General features: G+C 53.1%; 4 protein-coding genes across 4 annotated transcripts; 3 read left to right on the plus strand and 1 right to left on the minus strand.

Moving 5' to 3' along the window:
• Nucleotides 1-2,360: 2,360 nt before the first annotated feature.
• J4E87_004212 (uncharacterized protein) lies at nt 2,361-4,223 on the minus strand (the record flags this gene model as incomplete). Its single annotated transcript, XM_049375835.1, has 1 exon — nt 2,361-4,223. The coding sequence occupies one exon, from the start codon at nt 4,221-4,223 to the stop codon at nt 2,361-2,363; it is 1,863 nt and encodes a 620-aa protein (XP_049234820.1).
• A 1,815-nt stretch (nt 4,224-6,038) lies between these two features.
• Nucleotides 6,039-7,285, plus strand: J4E87_004213 (uncharacterized protein; the record flags this gene model as incomplete). Its single annotated transcript, XM_049375836.1, has 2 exons — nt 6,039-6,333; nt 6,747-7,285. The coding sequence occupies 2 exons, from the start codon at nt 6,039-6,041 to the stop codon at nt 7,283-7,285; spliced, it is 834 nt and encodes a 277-aa protein (XP_049234821.1).
• A 536-nt stretch (nt 7,286-7,821) lies between these two features.
• Nucleotides 7,822-11,426, plus strand: J4E87_004214 (uncharacterized protein; the record flags this gene model as incomplete). Its single annotated transcript, XM_049375837.1, has 4 exons — nt 7,822-9,966; nt 10,020-10,394; nt 10,441-11,114; nt 11,165-11,426. The coding sequence occupies 4 exons, from the start codon at nt 7,822-7,824 to the stop codon at nt 11,424-11,426; spliced, it is 3,456 nt and encodes a 1,151-aa protein (XP_049234822.1).
• Nucleotides 11,427-12,180: 754 nt separating this feature from the next.
• Nucleotides 12,181-14,244, plus strand: J4E87_004215 (uncharacterized protein; the record flags this gene model as incomplete). The annotated part of the gene is made up of 1 exon (XM_049375838.1): nt 12,181-14,244. The coding sequence occupies one exon, from the start codon at nt 12,181-12,183 to the stop codon at nt 14,242-14,244; it is 2,064 nt and encodes a 687-aa protein (XP_049234823.1).
• Nucleotides 14,245-14,439: the final 195 nt, after the last annotated feature.

Here is a 14,439-nt window from a genome sequence, read left to right on the forward strand (position 1 = left end):
CATCTACGACCGGCGTCGGGATGGCTGCAGAACCCTCTTCCTTTGCCGTTCCCCGCAGAACCGGTTCCTCTAATTCGTATAACCCGCCTCGATGATTGGACGAGATAGGACACTATACGCAGAACGTGAGAGAAAGGCCCTGGGATCACTGACACACGTTCAACATGGAGCCCCTCTGCTAATGGAAAGATGCGGCGCAGAGATAAGCATATCTTGACAGGCATGCTACTGCTTCCTGATTAGGTTACAGTCGCTTCACCAGTCCAGGTTGTTCGGATTGGTTCCGCACATCAACGACCATGATTCTGAACATGCGGCGTGAGCGTTTTCTCTTCTTCCTATCGGACTAACCGTCTACTGCGCTGTACAGAGCGAGTGAACGAGAAAACCAACATGAGTTCTCGAAAAGATGTTGACGGCAAAGAGAACGAAGCGATGGCTCTGGACTTGCAACGGACCATGTCTGGGAAGCATGATCAGACGCAGGTCTCCGACCAGAAGCTTGAAGTAAGTTACGTCGAGACCGTTGATACCGTCTTACTTACCAAGCAGTAGCAAAACTTCAACGTCTTCTCCCTTATTTCTACGGCCACATCCCTGATTGCAACATGGGAAGCGCTTGGGTCTACAATGGCTACCGGCCTCATATCTGGAGGCCCAGTGTCTCTGGTGTATGGATACCTACGTTCGTCTTCCAATCTGCTGACTTGAATCGGTCTCTGATACAGACACCACAGTCGCGATCATAGGGACATTGGCAACAGCGTTGTCTCTTTCAGAATTGGCCTCCATGTGAGTCGAGAGCTCCTCTGTGGATTGTAAACTCATCTGACCACCGCTTTCCGCCAGGTACCCATCGGCTGGAGGCCAGTACTACTTCGTCGTCCAACTCGCTCCCAAGAAATTCAGAGCAGCATGGGGATATGCCTCGGGATGGATCTGCATATTCGCCTGGCAGACCTTCACTGCGGCTGCCCCGTTCCTCGGCGCAACGATGATTCAAGGTCTCGTCGTGCTCAACTACCCGAGCTACTCGTATGAGAGGTGGCACGGAACGATGATATATTGTGCCTTCCTTGGGCTTGCAGCACTTGTCAATGTCTTTGCTATCAGAATCATGCCTCTGATTTTGCATGCGACATTCGCGCTGCACGTCGGATTCTGGATCGTGCTGATCATTGTCATCTGTGTTGTATCACCCAGCAAAAACTCTGCGGAATTCGTCTTCACCACTTTTATCAACGAGTCGGGATGGAGTAGTGACGGCGTAGCTTTCAGCATTGGTTTGCTGAGTAGCACATATGTACTTGCGGGTTCGTCACGCCCATCTTCAACAATTATACAAAACTGACAATACGACCAGGATACGATAGCGCGACCCATCTCACCGAAGAGATCAAAGACCCCGAACGCAACGTTCCGCGAGCCATGTTGGCATCAATCATGATCAACGGAGCATTAGGATTCGGATTCCTGCTCGTCATACTGTTTTGTATGGGCGACATCACCGAGGCGATGGAAACGACAACCGGATACCCCATCATCGAGATCTTCTATCAGATCAGCCGCAACAAGGCAGCAGCATCAGCCATGACGTGCGCCCTCATAGTCATAGCGGCATTGGCAACAGTACCTCTTCTTCTGACAGCATCTCGCATGCTGTGGTCTTTCGCCCAGGACGCTGGACTACCTTGCTCAAAAACGCTATCCCGTGTTGACAGCAAACATCATGTACCTCTACCAGCGATAGCGGTCACCGGCGTTTTTCTCATTTTGATCGGCCTTTTAAACATTGGTTCCACTACCGCTTTCAACGCTATCGTATCACTCGGCACAGTCGGTCTGTACATCTCATACTTGATGCCGATATTGCTCATATCTTACCGGCGGATTGCTCGTCCGGCATCACTACCATACGGTCCCTTTAGACTTGGAAGACTCGGTGTGGGTGTCAACCTTGTTTCTATCATCTACACTGTCTACGTATCTATTTTCCTTCTTTTTCCGCCATATCAACCTGTCACGGCTCAGAACATGAACTACGCGCCGGTCGTTCTGGGAGGTGTTCTGCTGTGGAGTGCTGTGTGGTGGTTTGTCAGAGGGAAGAGGCAGTTCGTTGGGCCCGTGTTTGATACGATTGAAGGCCGGCCCGCACTGGATGATGCGAGAGTTTAGAGGCGACATTGTCGCCGTCAGATTTCGTCGAGATTTGCACAAAAATATCATGGTCAACAAACGAGGGAGCAATACTTGATAGACTTCGTGATTTACTCGTGTAGTGACGTCTATCTATCAAAGCTACAAACGAGATCGGCCAATTTGAGAAGTAAAGAATATACAGAGAAAAGGAAGTCCCGCGTTTACACACGGCACAGCTTGCCGTTCTCGTTCGGCAGGCCATCTACGCTCTCTACCTTCCACCTCTCGCTACCGACACCGGTAGTCGCAAAGAACACATCCTGAGGGTCAAGCTTCTTCTTCAATTCCAACAACTTAGGGTAATTGTCACCGAAGAACGCGTTACCGAAGTCAGGCTCGAGACGATCAGCCTCAGCGAGGTAGGATCCAGCGCCAGGGCTGATGTCTCTCCAGGCCTGCATATCGCCTGCCTGGAATTCCTTGCGGATCCTCAGGATCTCCTCAGCGGTGCTGTTGATGGGCCAGCGCACAGATTGCATGCTGAAAGAGACCAACGGGCGCCAATGAGTGTTTACGGCATTGTCGGTGTTGTATGGGTCCTTGGCTTGCATATTGAAGTGAACTTGGACGCGGTTCTTCTCGCTCGAACGGCGGATGTTCTCGTATACTTCTTGACGCTTCTCGGCTGTCTCGAAGTTGGCGCGAGGGAAGAGGCGCGATGCGGTCGCTACATTGGGCTTCTGAACGGCCTCGAGAGGGAAGGATGAACGCCACGCGTCGTAATAGTTGTCAAAGTGAGTGATGTTGGGGTCATACTTGACACCCAAGTCATCGAGCTTGTTGAACCAAGGCTGCAAGGGTGCAGTTGCTTCCTCTACGTTCTTGCCAGGTGCGAAGAAGGGTGAGAAGGCGAACGCAAAGGTGCCGTTAGAGGGGATTAGAGTCCAGTATGTGTATGTACCGGCATCGGCGTTGTCGATCCACAGGTCGACGTATGAGCGTATTGCAGCCCAGAACGTCTCGTTGCCTGTGTCCTTGGAGTTGAACCCAAAGCGGGAAGCTGTGACCTCGAGGTCGGGGTGGGCCTTGACGGTCACGGAGGTGACGACGCCAAAGGTGCTGCCTCCACCGCCGCGCAGGGCCCAGAAGAGATCGGTGTTGGAGGTAGAGTTTGCGACAACAAACTCGCCATCAGCCCTAACGACCTCCATGGAGAGCACGCTGTCAGCTCCAGTGCCGTACAATCCGGTCAATGGAGAGTGACCACCTCCTTGAATGTATCCTCCCATGACTCCGACCGTCTCGCCTTCGCCACCAACGACGATTCTGCCCTTCTCAGCGGCGGCCTTGTAGATCTCGAAAGCCTGCACTCCGACACCGCTCTTGAATGCAGGGCCAGTGTAGTTGAGCTTCTCATCGACGTACTCTTCGATGTACTCGATGTCCTTCATGTTGTGCGTCCAGATGCTGAGAGCATCCTTGCCACCACTTTTGCCGAGGAAGTCGTGGCCAGTGTTCTTGACGACGAGTCTGACACCCGAATTACGAGCAAAGTTGACGGCGAGCTGGACGTGCTTGGGTTCAGTCGCGTTGACGACATACATGGGGAAGCCTCCACGAGTGCAGCCATGCGAGTCGTAGAGAACTGGTGGGGCGCAGGTCAGGCCTTGAGCGACTGGAGACATCATCTCAATAGGGTCGATCATATGGATATACGACTTCTGCCATGCTGCCACAGTGTATTCGGAGCATTTTGCAGCGTTGTAATCTTCGCCAGGGTAGCACACTGCTGCCAATGGAGTAGGTGCACTGATGACGCGGTCGCCAGTGAGTTTGCTGAGCTGGGACCAGGCTTCATCGGAAGGCCATTGAGGGTCATCGGGGTAGACTTTGCATCTCGAAGAGTTCGTTGGTGTTGTAGCGTCGAGCGAGCCGGGGAGAAAGAGGGACCTGACTGCTGAAGTGACGCCTTGGAGGTCTACATCTACGTTGAGGGTGTTGGTTCCAGCCTTAGCCGAAAGGACGGGTGATGCCGTGGTTGACGTTGCAGCCAAAACTGTGAGCCACATAGCGATGGAAGCCATTTTGAATAGTTCGTCGGTGTAAAACGACGACTCAGTGTCTCACCGAGGGTACCAGTCTTTGGCAATTGATCGTCTCCCGTGGAACGGCTGCAGATCTACGTGTCTGTCAGAAAGTTTCTTTTTGCCATTGACGGCCGTTACTCACTGTACCTTTCCCCTGGGGCTTGCGGCTGGTCTGCGGATGACGGACCGTTGCGCACTGAGACGAGAAACAAGGCGATAGTCATAATGGTCATCTTACGGACTGACTCGATATAGGAGGCGTTGTCCAATAACCTGTGCTTGGCAGGATGTAGGCTAATGTTCTTTGCCCAGAGTGTGACCGCTGATCTTGGCTGGAAAGATTGTTGACAGCTGAGTTAACCGGGGGCGACGACATGGTATTCAAGTAATCACGGCATCGCAACCTATCCAGGCAATTCCTGAGTGTCCATGTATGCAGATGTTGCGTGGTACGGCGTATCTCACATGCATATTCTATATATTGGACCTATCGCAAGAAGCGATCAGCAATGATAATGCGAATTCTGCACTCGTGAGGCAGTCCCTGGAATATCGACTGTGCCCACGTGCGCTCGAATATGTCGTTGGGACTAGTCTCAGGCACATCGTTACTCGAGTCGTGAGGCTTGCCGCCCAGGGTCTGCCTGTTGGTGCCGGCGTAGCTGCCGGTAGTGCAAAGTCTGAGAGTCATGTACGCACGCAAGCGCGAAGCTGCCGCGATTGCCTGACAACGGACCTGCAGCAGTGGAGCTCACAAGTAGTTCTAAAACACGCGTTCATGATAACGGCTTGGAATGGTGTCAGTTATTTCTCGGCCATCAATTGCAATTGAGTGCAGTGAGGATGACTACGCGTCTGGCAGGAGCTGCGTCAGACGGGTCGGACAATAAACTAGTCCCGGGGGATCGCCTCCGTTAGCCACATGGCCGCCGACCTCCAAGCCTTCAACGCCAACAACGCCATAATCCTGAAGATCGGCATACTTACTTCTCCTAATCGCAAGTGGCTCAAAACATCGATTCGCTCACTTTGCAATAGCAATCGAAATCCCTAGTGGCAGTGGCTCAATTGTCCATGGTTGCGTCCAGACCATCGACCAGCCAACAACTGGGCGGACAGGCCTCCAGCCGGAAGATTGCGACCGTGTCCAGGGCTGCCCTTGACATGTCAGCCCAAATTCGGACCGTGAGAAACCGATTTGGACTTCGTGAGACGCTCTAGTCCTCTTTCTGGTCAAGCGAGAGGGGAAGACACGAGCGGGAGTCGACTACTGTTGCCGCGGCTGTGGTGTGCATAATGGACCGCCTCGCTTTGGACGACGCCTCTGGTTCCTGGCAGGTTTTTATCCTTGAGACGACAAGAGTCTAGAGCAGCGGCTGGTCCGAGGCAACCTTTCACCTCGCCGTGCAGTGACAGCATCCGTCTTGGCCACCAAACATCCCATCCTGACACCAAGGGAGTGTACGTGCGACTTCCCGCGTGGACGCGCGACATATACTAGTCACATAGCGAGGAAAACTCGAAGGCGTCCAGTGCGGGTACATTCGACTTTTCCTTGGGTGGGCCAATAACACCTACAATATCCGTCACACTTCAGATCCTCACTGTTTGCGTCGTTACTCCACGTTCGCTTCTCGGTGCGATCATCCGTCGTGGACCCACGATCTTCATAAGCCCTCTGGTTCATCCGGTTCACGATCCACAGGACAGGCCAACATTGAACTCCACGCTGTGGGCTTCAACGCCTGTTGCGCACCAACGGACTGAGCGCTCCACAGTCGCACGACGCTGGCGACAAACACCAGCAGGACTATGGTGGAAAGCCGACAACCCGAGGTCCTGGCCATCATCGGTACTTTCACAGTCGTCGCCTCTCTCACAGTCTTCCTCAGGGTATGGTCGCGGTACCTCGGCCGCAACTTTTGCTGGGATGACCACCTTATCTTGATAGCCTTTGTCCTCCTCATACTAGATACTCTGGCAACATGGATGTACATTGTACTGAGCGGCACCGGCTATCATGTCTATGATCTGCCCAAGAAGTCCGTGGCGGATCAGCTCGTTGCGATACGATGGAACTTCGCTGTACAGATGATGTACCACCCACGTACGTATATCGGATCTGCAGGACATTCCGGAATTTTGCTGACATGTGGCGTCTGCTTCTAGTCATGGGATTGATTCGAGCTTCCATTATCATGTTCCTCTTCCGCATGAAAGATAGTCGGCGGCGCGTACGATACCCGTTACACCTTACTTTCTGGCTGAACATCATATACTCCGTCGGGTCGACTATAGTCAATGTCGTGCAGTGCACGCCTCGTGCCTACGCTTGGTCCAGACCCGCCATGGATAGCATCGATGCCAACGGAAATGTTGTACCTGGTGGTACTTGTATCGACGCCCGTACCTTTGTACTCGTGTCGTGTGGTTTGTCCATCTTCATGGACCTCATCATCATACCAATCCCTTCTATCATGGTATGGGGCCTCCAAATGCATCGACGTACAAAGCTCTTAGTCGTCATTGTCATGAGCCTGGGATGGATCGCGACAGGCGTCTCAATCGGCAGATTCATCGTATACTACTACCGGTTTGCTCCCACCAACAAGGATCGCACATGGGATATTGGCATCGGAATCAGCATCGCCGAACCAGCTGTACACATCATGACAGCCTGTGCGCCAGCGACCAAGTGTCTCTTCCGAACCCTGTTCCCTCAATATGGCACCGGCCGGAACACCTCTTACTACGAAGACCGTACTGCGGGCACAATGCGACCGAGCACCAAGGTTTTCGGGAACTTCAACTTTGGGCTATCCAACAACCCAGATGACGAGATCACTATCCAGGAACTGGGGGGTGCCCCTAGGACTGCGCCACTTCCACCCGTCAAGGACGAGTGCGAATATGGATTGAAGGCAATGGGAAGCTTCGAATCTAAGGAGTTTGTTGCGAGAGGATTAGGGAGGAAAAAGAGCTGCTCAAAAACCGCATGCACAGAAGCTAGTGAGCCCGTAGAGGCCGAGCCAGAGCATTGCCTGGGGCAAGCTCGGTGATTGTACTTTGAGTCTGCGTTGATGAGCGATGATAGCGTTTGAGATACCAGGTGAAGATATTCACACTCCTTTAGCACATAGTAGTAATCGATGACGTCTACGGCCAATTGAGATTCGTGCGTATGATTGTTCCCTCGCGTTGGCCGGACTGGGAGTGGAAGGAGGCGGGGCACGCGTGGGCGCGCTGCCACGTGAAGGCCTAGCGCGATTTGGTGGGCGGTACCGAGACCCTTGCCCATGTGAGACGGAACAACAAACATTAGCAGCGACGCATTTCAGCACGACAGCACATGCAGCCACCATGAGGATTATAGAACTCGTAATCGATGTAGGCGACCTCAAACTTTACGGTAGTCGCTTTCTAACACGCGCACAGGGCTACAAGTCATACGCTGTTCGTACCGTCATCTCTGGCTGGTAGGGCTTGTTTACGCTCCCCGCACGCAACGACACGACTGACAGTGGACCAGGGACGAGAGCTTCAACTCAATTACGGGATTGAACGGATCCGGAAAGTCGAACATTCTCGATTCGATATGTTTTGTACTCGGAATCAACAACTTGAGCGTGGTGCGGGCGCAGAACTTGCAGGTGAGTGTGGACAGCAAGATGTACGCGATACGGGAGCGCTGATAGTACTGCAGGACCTCATCTACAAGCGCGGCCAAGCGGGTGTCACCAAAGCGAGCGTTACCATCGTGTTCGATAACCGCGACAAATCGAAGAGCCCCGTCGGCTTTGAGGAACATGCACAGATTTCGGTGACAAGGCAGATCGTGCTCGGAGGAGCGAGCAAGTATCTCATCAACGGACACCGCGCGCAACAACAAAGCATACAGAACCTATTCCAGTCTGTACAACTGAACATCAACAACCCGAATTTCATGATCGCACAAGGAAAGGTCATGCAGGTGCTGAACATGAAGGCCAAGGAGATTTTGGCTATGCTGGAAGAGGCTGCTGGAACACGCATGTTTGAGGACAGGCGGGACAAGGCATACAAGACCATGGCTAAGAAGGAAATGAAGGTGCAGGAGATTACGGAGCTACTGCGAGACGAAATCGACCCGAAGCTCGAGAAACTGCGGATGGAAAAGCGTGCCTTTCTGGACTTCCAACAGACACAGAGCGAGCTCGAGCGCCTTACGAAGCTAGTCGTCGCATACGACTACATACGATACAACGAGCGATTACAACAGTCTGCCGAAGACCTCGAAGCCAAGAAGCAAAGGGCGAAAGACCTCGACGCGTCTGCTGTGCGCATGAAGAAGGAGATTGAGAACCTCCAGGAGGACATCAAACAGACAAAGGCAACACGAGAGAAGGAGCTGCGCAAGGGCGGGAAGTTCCAGGCTCTGGAAGAGGAAGTCAAGACGCATTCGCACGAGATTGTCCGCCTGACGACAGTGCTAGACCTGAAAACGACGAGCATGGCCGAGGAGGTAGAACGGAAGGAGGGCGTCGAGAAGAGTGTCAAAGAATTGGAGAAGCTACTCCAGGAGAAAAAGCAGACGTACGAGAAGTTGCAAGAGAAGTACCAGACAGCCCACGCGGAGCTGGCGAAACAGACAGAGGAGGTAGAGAAGAAAGAAGAACTTCTGCAAACTCTACAAACAGGTGTGGCTTCCAAAGAAGGCCAGGAAGGCGGTTACCAGGGCCAATTGCAAGACGCCCGGAATCGCGCAAGCGCAGCCGCGACCGAGCAAGAGCAGAGTAAACTTCGGATATCACATCTTGAGAAGCAGATCAAGGAAGACGAGCCGAAGGCGAAAAAGGCGAAAGAACAGAATTCAGGGCTCCTCAAAGACCTCGAGGCGTTGAAATCCCAAGCTCAGAAGCTAGAAGCGGATCTTGCGAAGCTTGGCTACAGCGAAGGCCAGGAGGCCGACATGTATCAGCAAGAGTCGCATCTTCAGGCGCGCATACGCGAACTCCGACAACAGGCAGACGGCATGAGGCGGCAGGTTGCGAACATCGACTTCAGTTACAACGACCCATCCCCGAACTTCGATCGGTTTAAAGTGAAAGGTCTTGTCGCTCAGCTCTTCACCCTAGAAAAGGAGCATACCCGAGCAGGTACTGCTCTGGAAATCTGCGCTGGTGGCAGATTGTACAACGTTGTCGTCGACTCAGCTGCTACCGGCAAGCAACTTCTCGAGAACGGCAAGCTGAAGAAGCGAGTGACAATCATTCCACTCAACAAGATTGCAGCTTTCAAGGCGTCGGCAGAGAAGATTGGGGCTGCTCAGAGGATCGCGCCTGGGAAAGTCGACTTGGCCTTGTCGTTGATCGGATACGAGCACGAGGTCAACGCCGCCATGGAGTACGTCTTTGGGTCCACACTCGTCTGTGAGGATGCCGAGACCGCTAAGCGCGTGACCTTCGATCCAGCAGTGCGCATGAAGAGTGTCACTTTACAAGGCGACACATACGACCCTGCTGGTGTTCTGTCTGGTGGCAGCGCACCTCAGTCTAGCGGGGTTCTCATTACCCTCCAAAAGCTCAATGAGATTACAACAGAACTGAGTTCGCAAGAAGCCCAGCTTCAGTCGCTACAGGCCACCATGACCAAAGAGAAAAAGAAGTTGGATGCTGCTCGTAAATCAAAACAGGAGCTCGACCTCAAGAGGCACGAGATCAAGCTCACTGAGGAGCAGATTGGTAGCAACTCTTCCTCATCTGTAAGTGATGACTCCTGGAATGCGAACCTGGGGCTTTGCTAATCATGAATCAGATCATCCAAGCCGTAGAAGAGATGAAGCAGACCATTGCTCAGCTCAAGGAAGACATAAAAGCGGCAAAGACTCGCCAAGACGAGGCCAACAAGGACGTCAAACGTATCGAACGCGACATGAGCGAGTTCAGCAACAACAAGGACAGCAAGCTTGCTGAACTACAGTCATCGCTAGACAAGCTCAAGAAGGCTTTGAACAAGAACAGCGCTTCGATCAAGCCCCTGCAGACCGAGATGCGCGAAGCTATGGTCGAGTCCGAGCAATGCGGGAGTGACCTGGCGGCAGCACAAGAGCAACTTGAAGAGGTTCAGACCAATCTGCAGTCGCAGCAAGCAGAAGTGGACGAGTTGCTAGCTGAGCAATCTCGTGTACAGGTAAGTTCTCTAGACCGAGGTCACTTGTCGATGCTAATTTTGCTAGGACGCACACGACTTAGCTGCAGCCCACTTGAGAGACGAACAAGCGAAACTCACTGGGTTCGACGAAGAACTTCGCTCACTTGAAGACGCGATCAGGTCGAAGAACTCATCCATTACTGAAGGCGGTCTTGAACAACAGAAGCTCGGCCATGAGATCGAAAGGTTCCATAAAGAACAAGAAGGCGCAGCTAGCCATGTTAAGGCGCTCGAGAAGGAGTATGAGTTCATCGCGAGCGACTCCGAGCTCTTTGGACGTGCCGGCACAGTCTACGACTTCAAGGGCGTGAACATGGCCGATGCGAAGACCAGGCGGAAGTCGTTGGAAGAGCACTTCCAGCAGAAGAAGAACAAGATCAACCCCAAGGTCATGGCTATGATCGACAATGTTGAGAAGAAAGAAGCCAGCCTTAAGCGGAACATGTCGACAGTCATCCGGGACAAATCGAAGATTGAAGAGACTATCGTCAAGCTTGATGAGTATAAGAAAGAGGCGCTGCACAAGACCTGGACAATTGTCAATCGCGATTTCGGTCAAATCTTTAACGAGCTGCTGCCAGGCAGTTTCGCGAAACTGGATCCTCCTGAGGGCAAGACAATTTCGGATGGTCTGGAAGTCAAAGTCATGCTGGGCAAGGTGTGGAAGCAGTCACTGACAGAGCTGAGTGGTGGTCAACGGTATGCACTCACCCGTACTCGCCCGGATCACATGCGCTAACATTTTCTAGATCACTTATCGCCTTATCCCTCATCATGGCCCTCCTCCAGTTCAAACCTGCACCCATGTACATTCTAGATGAAGTCGACGCCGCGCTGGACCTGTCGCACACACAAAACATCGGCCGTTTGTTCAAGACCCGCTTTAAGGGATCGCAATTCATCGTTGTCAGTTTGAAAGACGGCATGTTCCAAAACGCAAATCGCATCTTCCGCACACGGTTTGTCGACGGTACTAGTGTGGTGCAAGCCTCGTCGGGATCATCTGGATAGGTATTGATGTTTGCGTAATGTGTTATGAGACATGGTTTGGATACCCGGTACGCATGGCTTGGTTTGCGGAGTGGAAAGATATCCGTGTGGTTCTGCATAGAATGGTGTTGGTGGAGTCTTGTTTATGACACTAATGTCCCGGTTGGGAAGTTGGTATGCACATCCGCGGCCCAAACGGCCACTTCCTCGTTAAGATGTCTTGTCGTCCATGTCTCCTTCCTGATGCGGAAACCGAAGATACAAGCTTCCTCTACACCCCAGTTCAGAGCAACACCATGTTTCCTACAACTGCGCGCTACCTATTCTTTCTGCGCACCCACCTACGATACACCTATTGACCTTACGAACGGTTTGCTAATCAACATACCGCCCGCTAGATGCGTGATCAACTGGGCGCACACGCTTCAGATACGCAACAGCGGCTTTCATCGCCGGTCCGCTCATGCTATCGGCACCACCGACCAGGGCCCACGCAATCGATACCCCCGCGTATGCCTCTATCACACCTTCGGGCATACCAGGGCTGATCGCACCCTCTGCACACGATCTCGGTAGCTTCCTGGGCCCGAGCTCGCCGACGTCTCTCACTAGACACTACACCTCACTTCAGGACCATGCCGACCAGATCGTTAGCACGGAGTCGTCAGAGAACGGCGAAGGAACTACCCCAAGACGGCACGTCGACAGACGTGAGGGGTTTAGCTGGGACCATCGAGCAAGCCTCGGAAATGAGAGCAGGCACAGTCGCAACCCAATGGCGATGGAGCAGGAACGTCCGAAAACACCTCCACCGCTGGAAGAGATAATTCGAAGGACGACCATCGACGATGCAGACCACATCCAAAACAGCAAGCTGCAGCATATCGACAGTATGGAGTCGCGCAATTCTGAAACTACAGCTCGAACGGGTTCCTTTTCCACGGAAACCAATGATTCCTACGTCCGCGATTACAGAAGGTCATCTATCGCAGCTTTTGCCAAGGGCATCGTACGGCACGTACCAGAATTCAGGATGCTTCACCTACCCGAAAGCAAAGATGACCAAGACCGGCGAGATCCCCAGGAAGGAAGTCCGCTTAGATTACACAAGAAGGACCGTATGCTATCATTCGCACCACTTCCCGTTGTTAAAGCGAAGGAGTCGTACGAGCAAGCATCAAAGCCATCCGTTGTTATCGAGGAGCCAACAACACCGACAAAGAATGAGAAGATTCCATCGGGCCCACAGTCTCCAACGGGAAAAGGCGGACTACGGGACCGCAGAAAGGTCAATCTCGATCTTTCCATGCCAACCGTCATTCCAGACTTACCTGCTCGCGGCCGCTCACCCGTCGATATTATGGCCAACCTCGGTGCTCCACGCGCGCGAAGTCCGAAAACACCGTGGATCCGCAAAGAGCAGCCGAAGTGGGAGCCAATGCCAATGGCCAAAGCTACGCCAATCCTCGAAGAAGACTACATTCGGGACAGCACCTCAGCGCTGAGGAATGAAAACCAAGGTGGCATAGGTCTCCTGCCCGATACCGATGCGATCTTCTCGTCGCAATCCCCGAAGTTCGAACGACCGCCACCGAAAGTAAGAGATCGGTGTTACATTGATCGTCCGCGATCGAAAAGAACGAGAAGTGGCAGAAGTGAGAAGAGTGGTACGAGTGCCAGCGATTCAACGGTGGCCAAGACACCAGATGGGAGTTGGACGCCAGCAGAAGAGAAGATATACAGAGAACAGCAAGCCCGAACAAAGGCAGAGTTGCAGCAAATAGCGAGCGAATCCAAGGCGACACGTTCGCGCCGCTGGTTATGGCTGCACAAATCGAGTGACGATGCACCTCCCTCTCCTGGACCAGCGCAATCTCTCAACCGCCGCTTCTCTTTCAATCCCTTCCGACGCTCAAACCGCATCTCCGACCAAAACGGCACAGAGACTACCAAACAACAAACTCCATTTTCCTTCTTCCCGGCTCGGGGCAAACAGGTACCTCCAGTAAAGTCGCTCGCACAGATGCATGCTCCGCCAGCCTTCATCCCACCCGGCCTCCAACGCGTACCAACTCCACCAATGTTCGACTCAAACGGCGAAGTCAAAGGCAAGCTAGCAGACTTCTTCTTCGACGTCCACGGCGGCGACGCAATCAACACACGCAACAAGCCCAAGTCCAGTCCAGGCGGCTACTGGGATTCCGACGCCCTACTCATGAGCCTAGCAAACGACATCGACAACCCCTCAGACGAAGCAGAAGACGAAGGCCCCTCCGGCCCCCGCAGCGATTTCATCAACCCACCCGTTGACTTTGGCCCGAGCAGCACCCTCACGGCAAGCACAAGCAACGAAATCGGCAATGCAGCAGGCTACCTCGGCGTAAAACCGCCAGCCAGTCCCTCCCTAGCAGCCACATCCCCCATGCTGGGCCACGACGTCTGGTCCCGCATCCACCAATCGCACTACCCCGACACCCCCGACGAACGCACTCTCGCAGCGCTCGCCCGTCAAGAAGAAGAAGAGCGACGCAAGTTTGAATGGCTCGTCCCTGAACACCTTCCTAATAGTCCGCTGTGCCCTCTGCATCCGAAGTATAGAGGGCCCAGCGCGGACTTGTGTTACTGGCATGGACGTAGGTCTGGTAATGAGATTAGGAAGGGGGAGTATGGGGGGTTGGGGACCAAGGGGGTTTGGAATAGCGCGAGTGGGAGTAGTGGATATAGCCAGCATGACTATGGTTTTGGGGATAACGGAGTGGCTGGGGGTATGCCTAGGCTCGCGGGGACGCCGAGTAGGGAGGTGAAGAAGAGGAGATTGATCAGCTTGTCTAATTCTTAAGTGCTAGAGTTGTTGTTGATGTCAAGTTGAAAGACCTATTGAGGGAGGTGAAGAGGATTAAACATCACGACTGAGAGAGAAATTATGTTTACATACGAGAAGATGAATTCTAGACATGCAATCACCGTCTACTAAACCGTCGTACCTCATGAAATGCGCCAGTGAAGGAGCCCGTCTATCGTAATGCGAGTGCGC

Source organism: Alternaria ethzedia (assembly GCF_023757985.1).
Source record: "Alternaria ethzedia strain BMP 0044 chromosome Unknown scaffold_7, whole genome shotgun sequence".
Taxonomy (NCBI): domain Eukaryota; kingdom Fungi; phylum Ascomycota; class Dothideomycetes; order Pleosporales; family Pleosporaceae; genus Alternaria; species Alternaria ethzedia.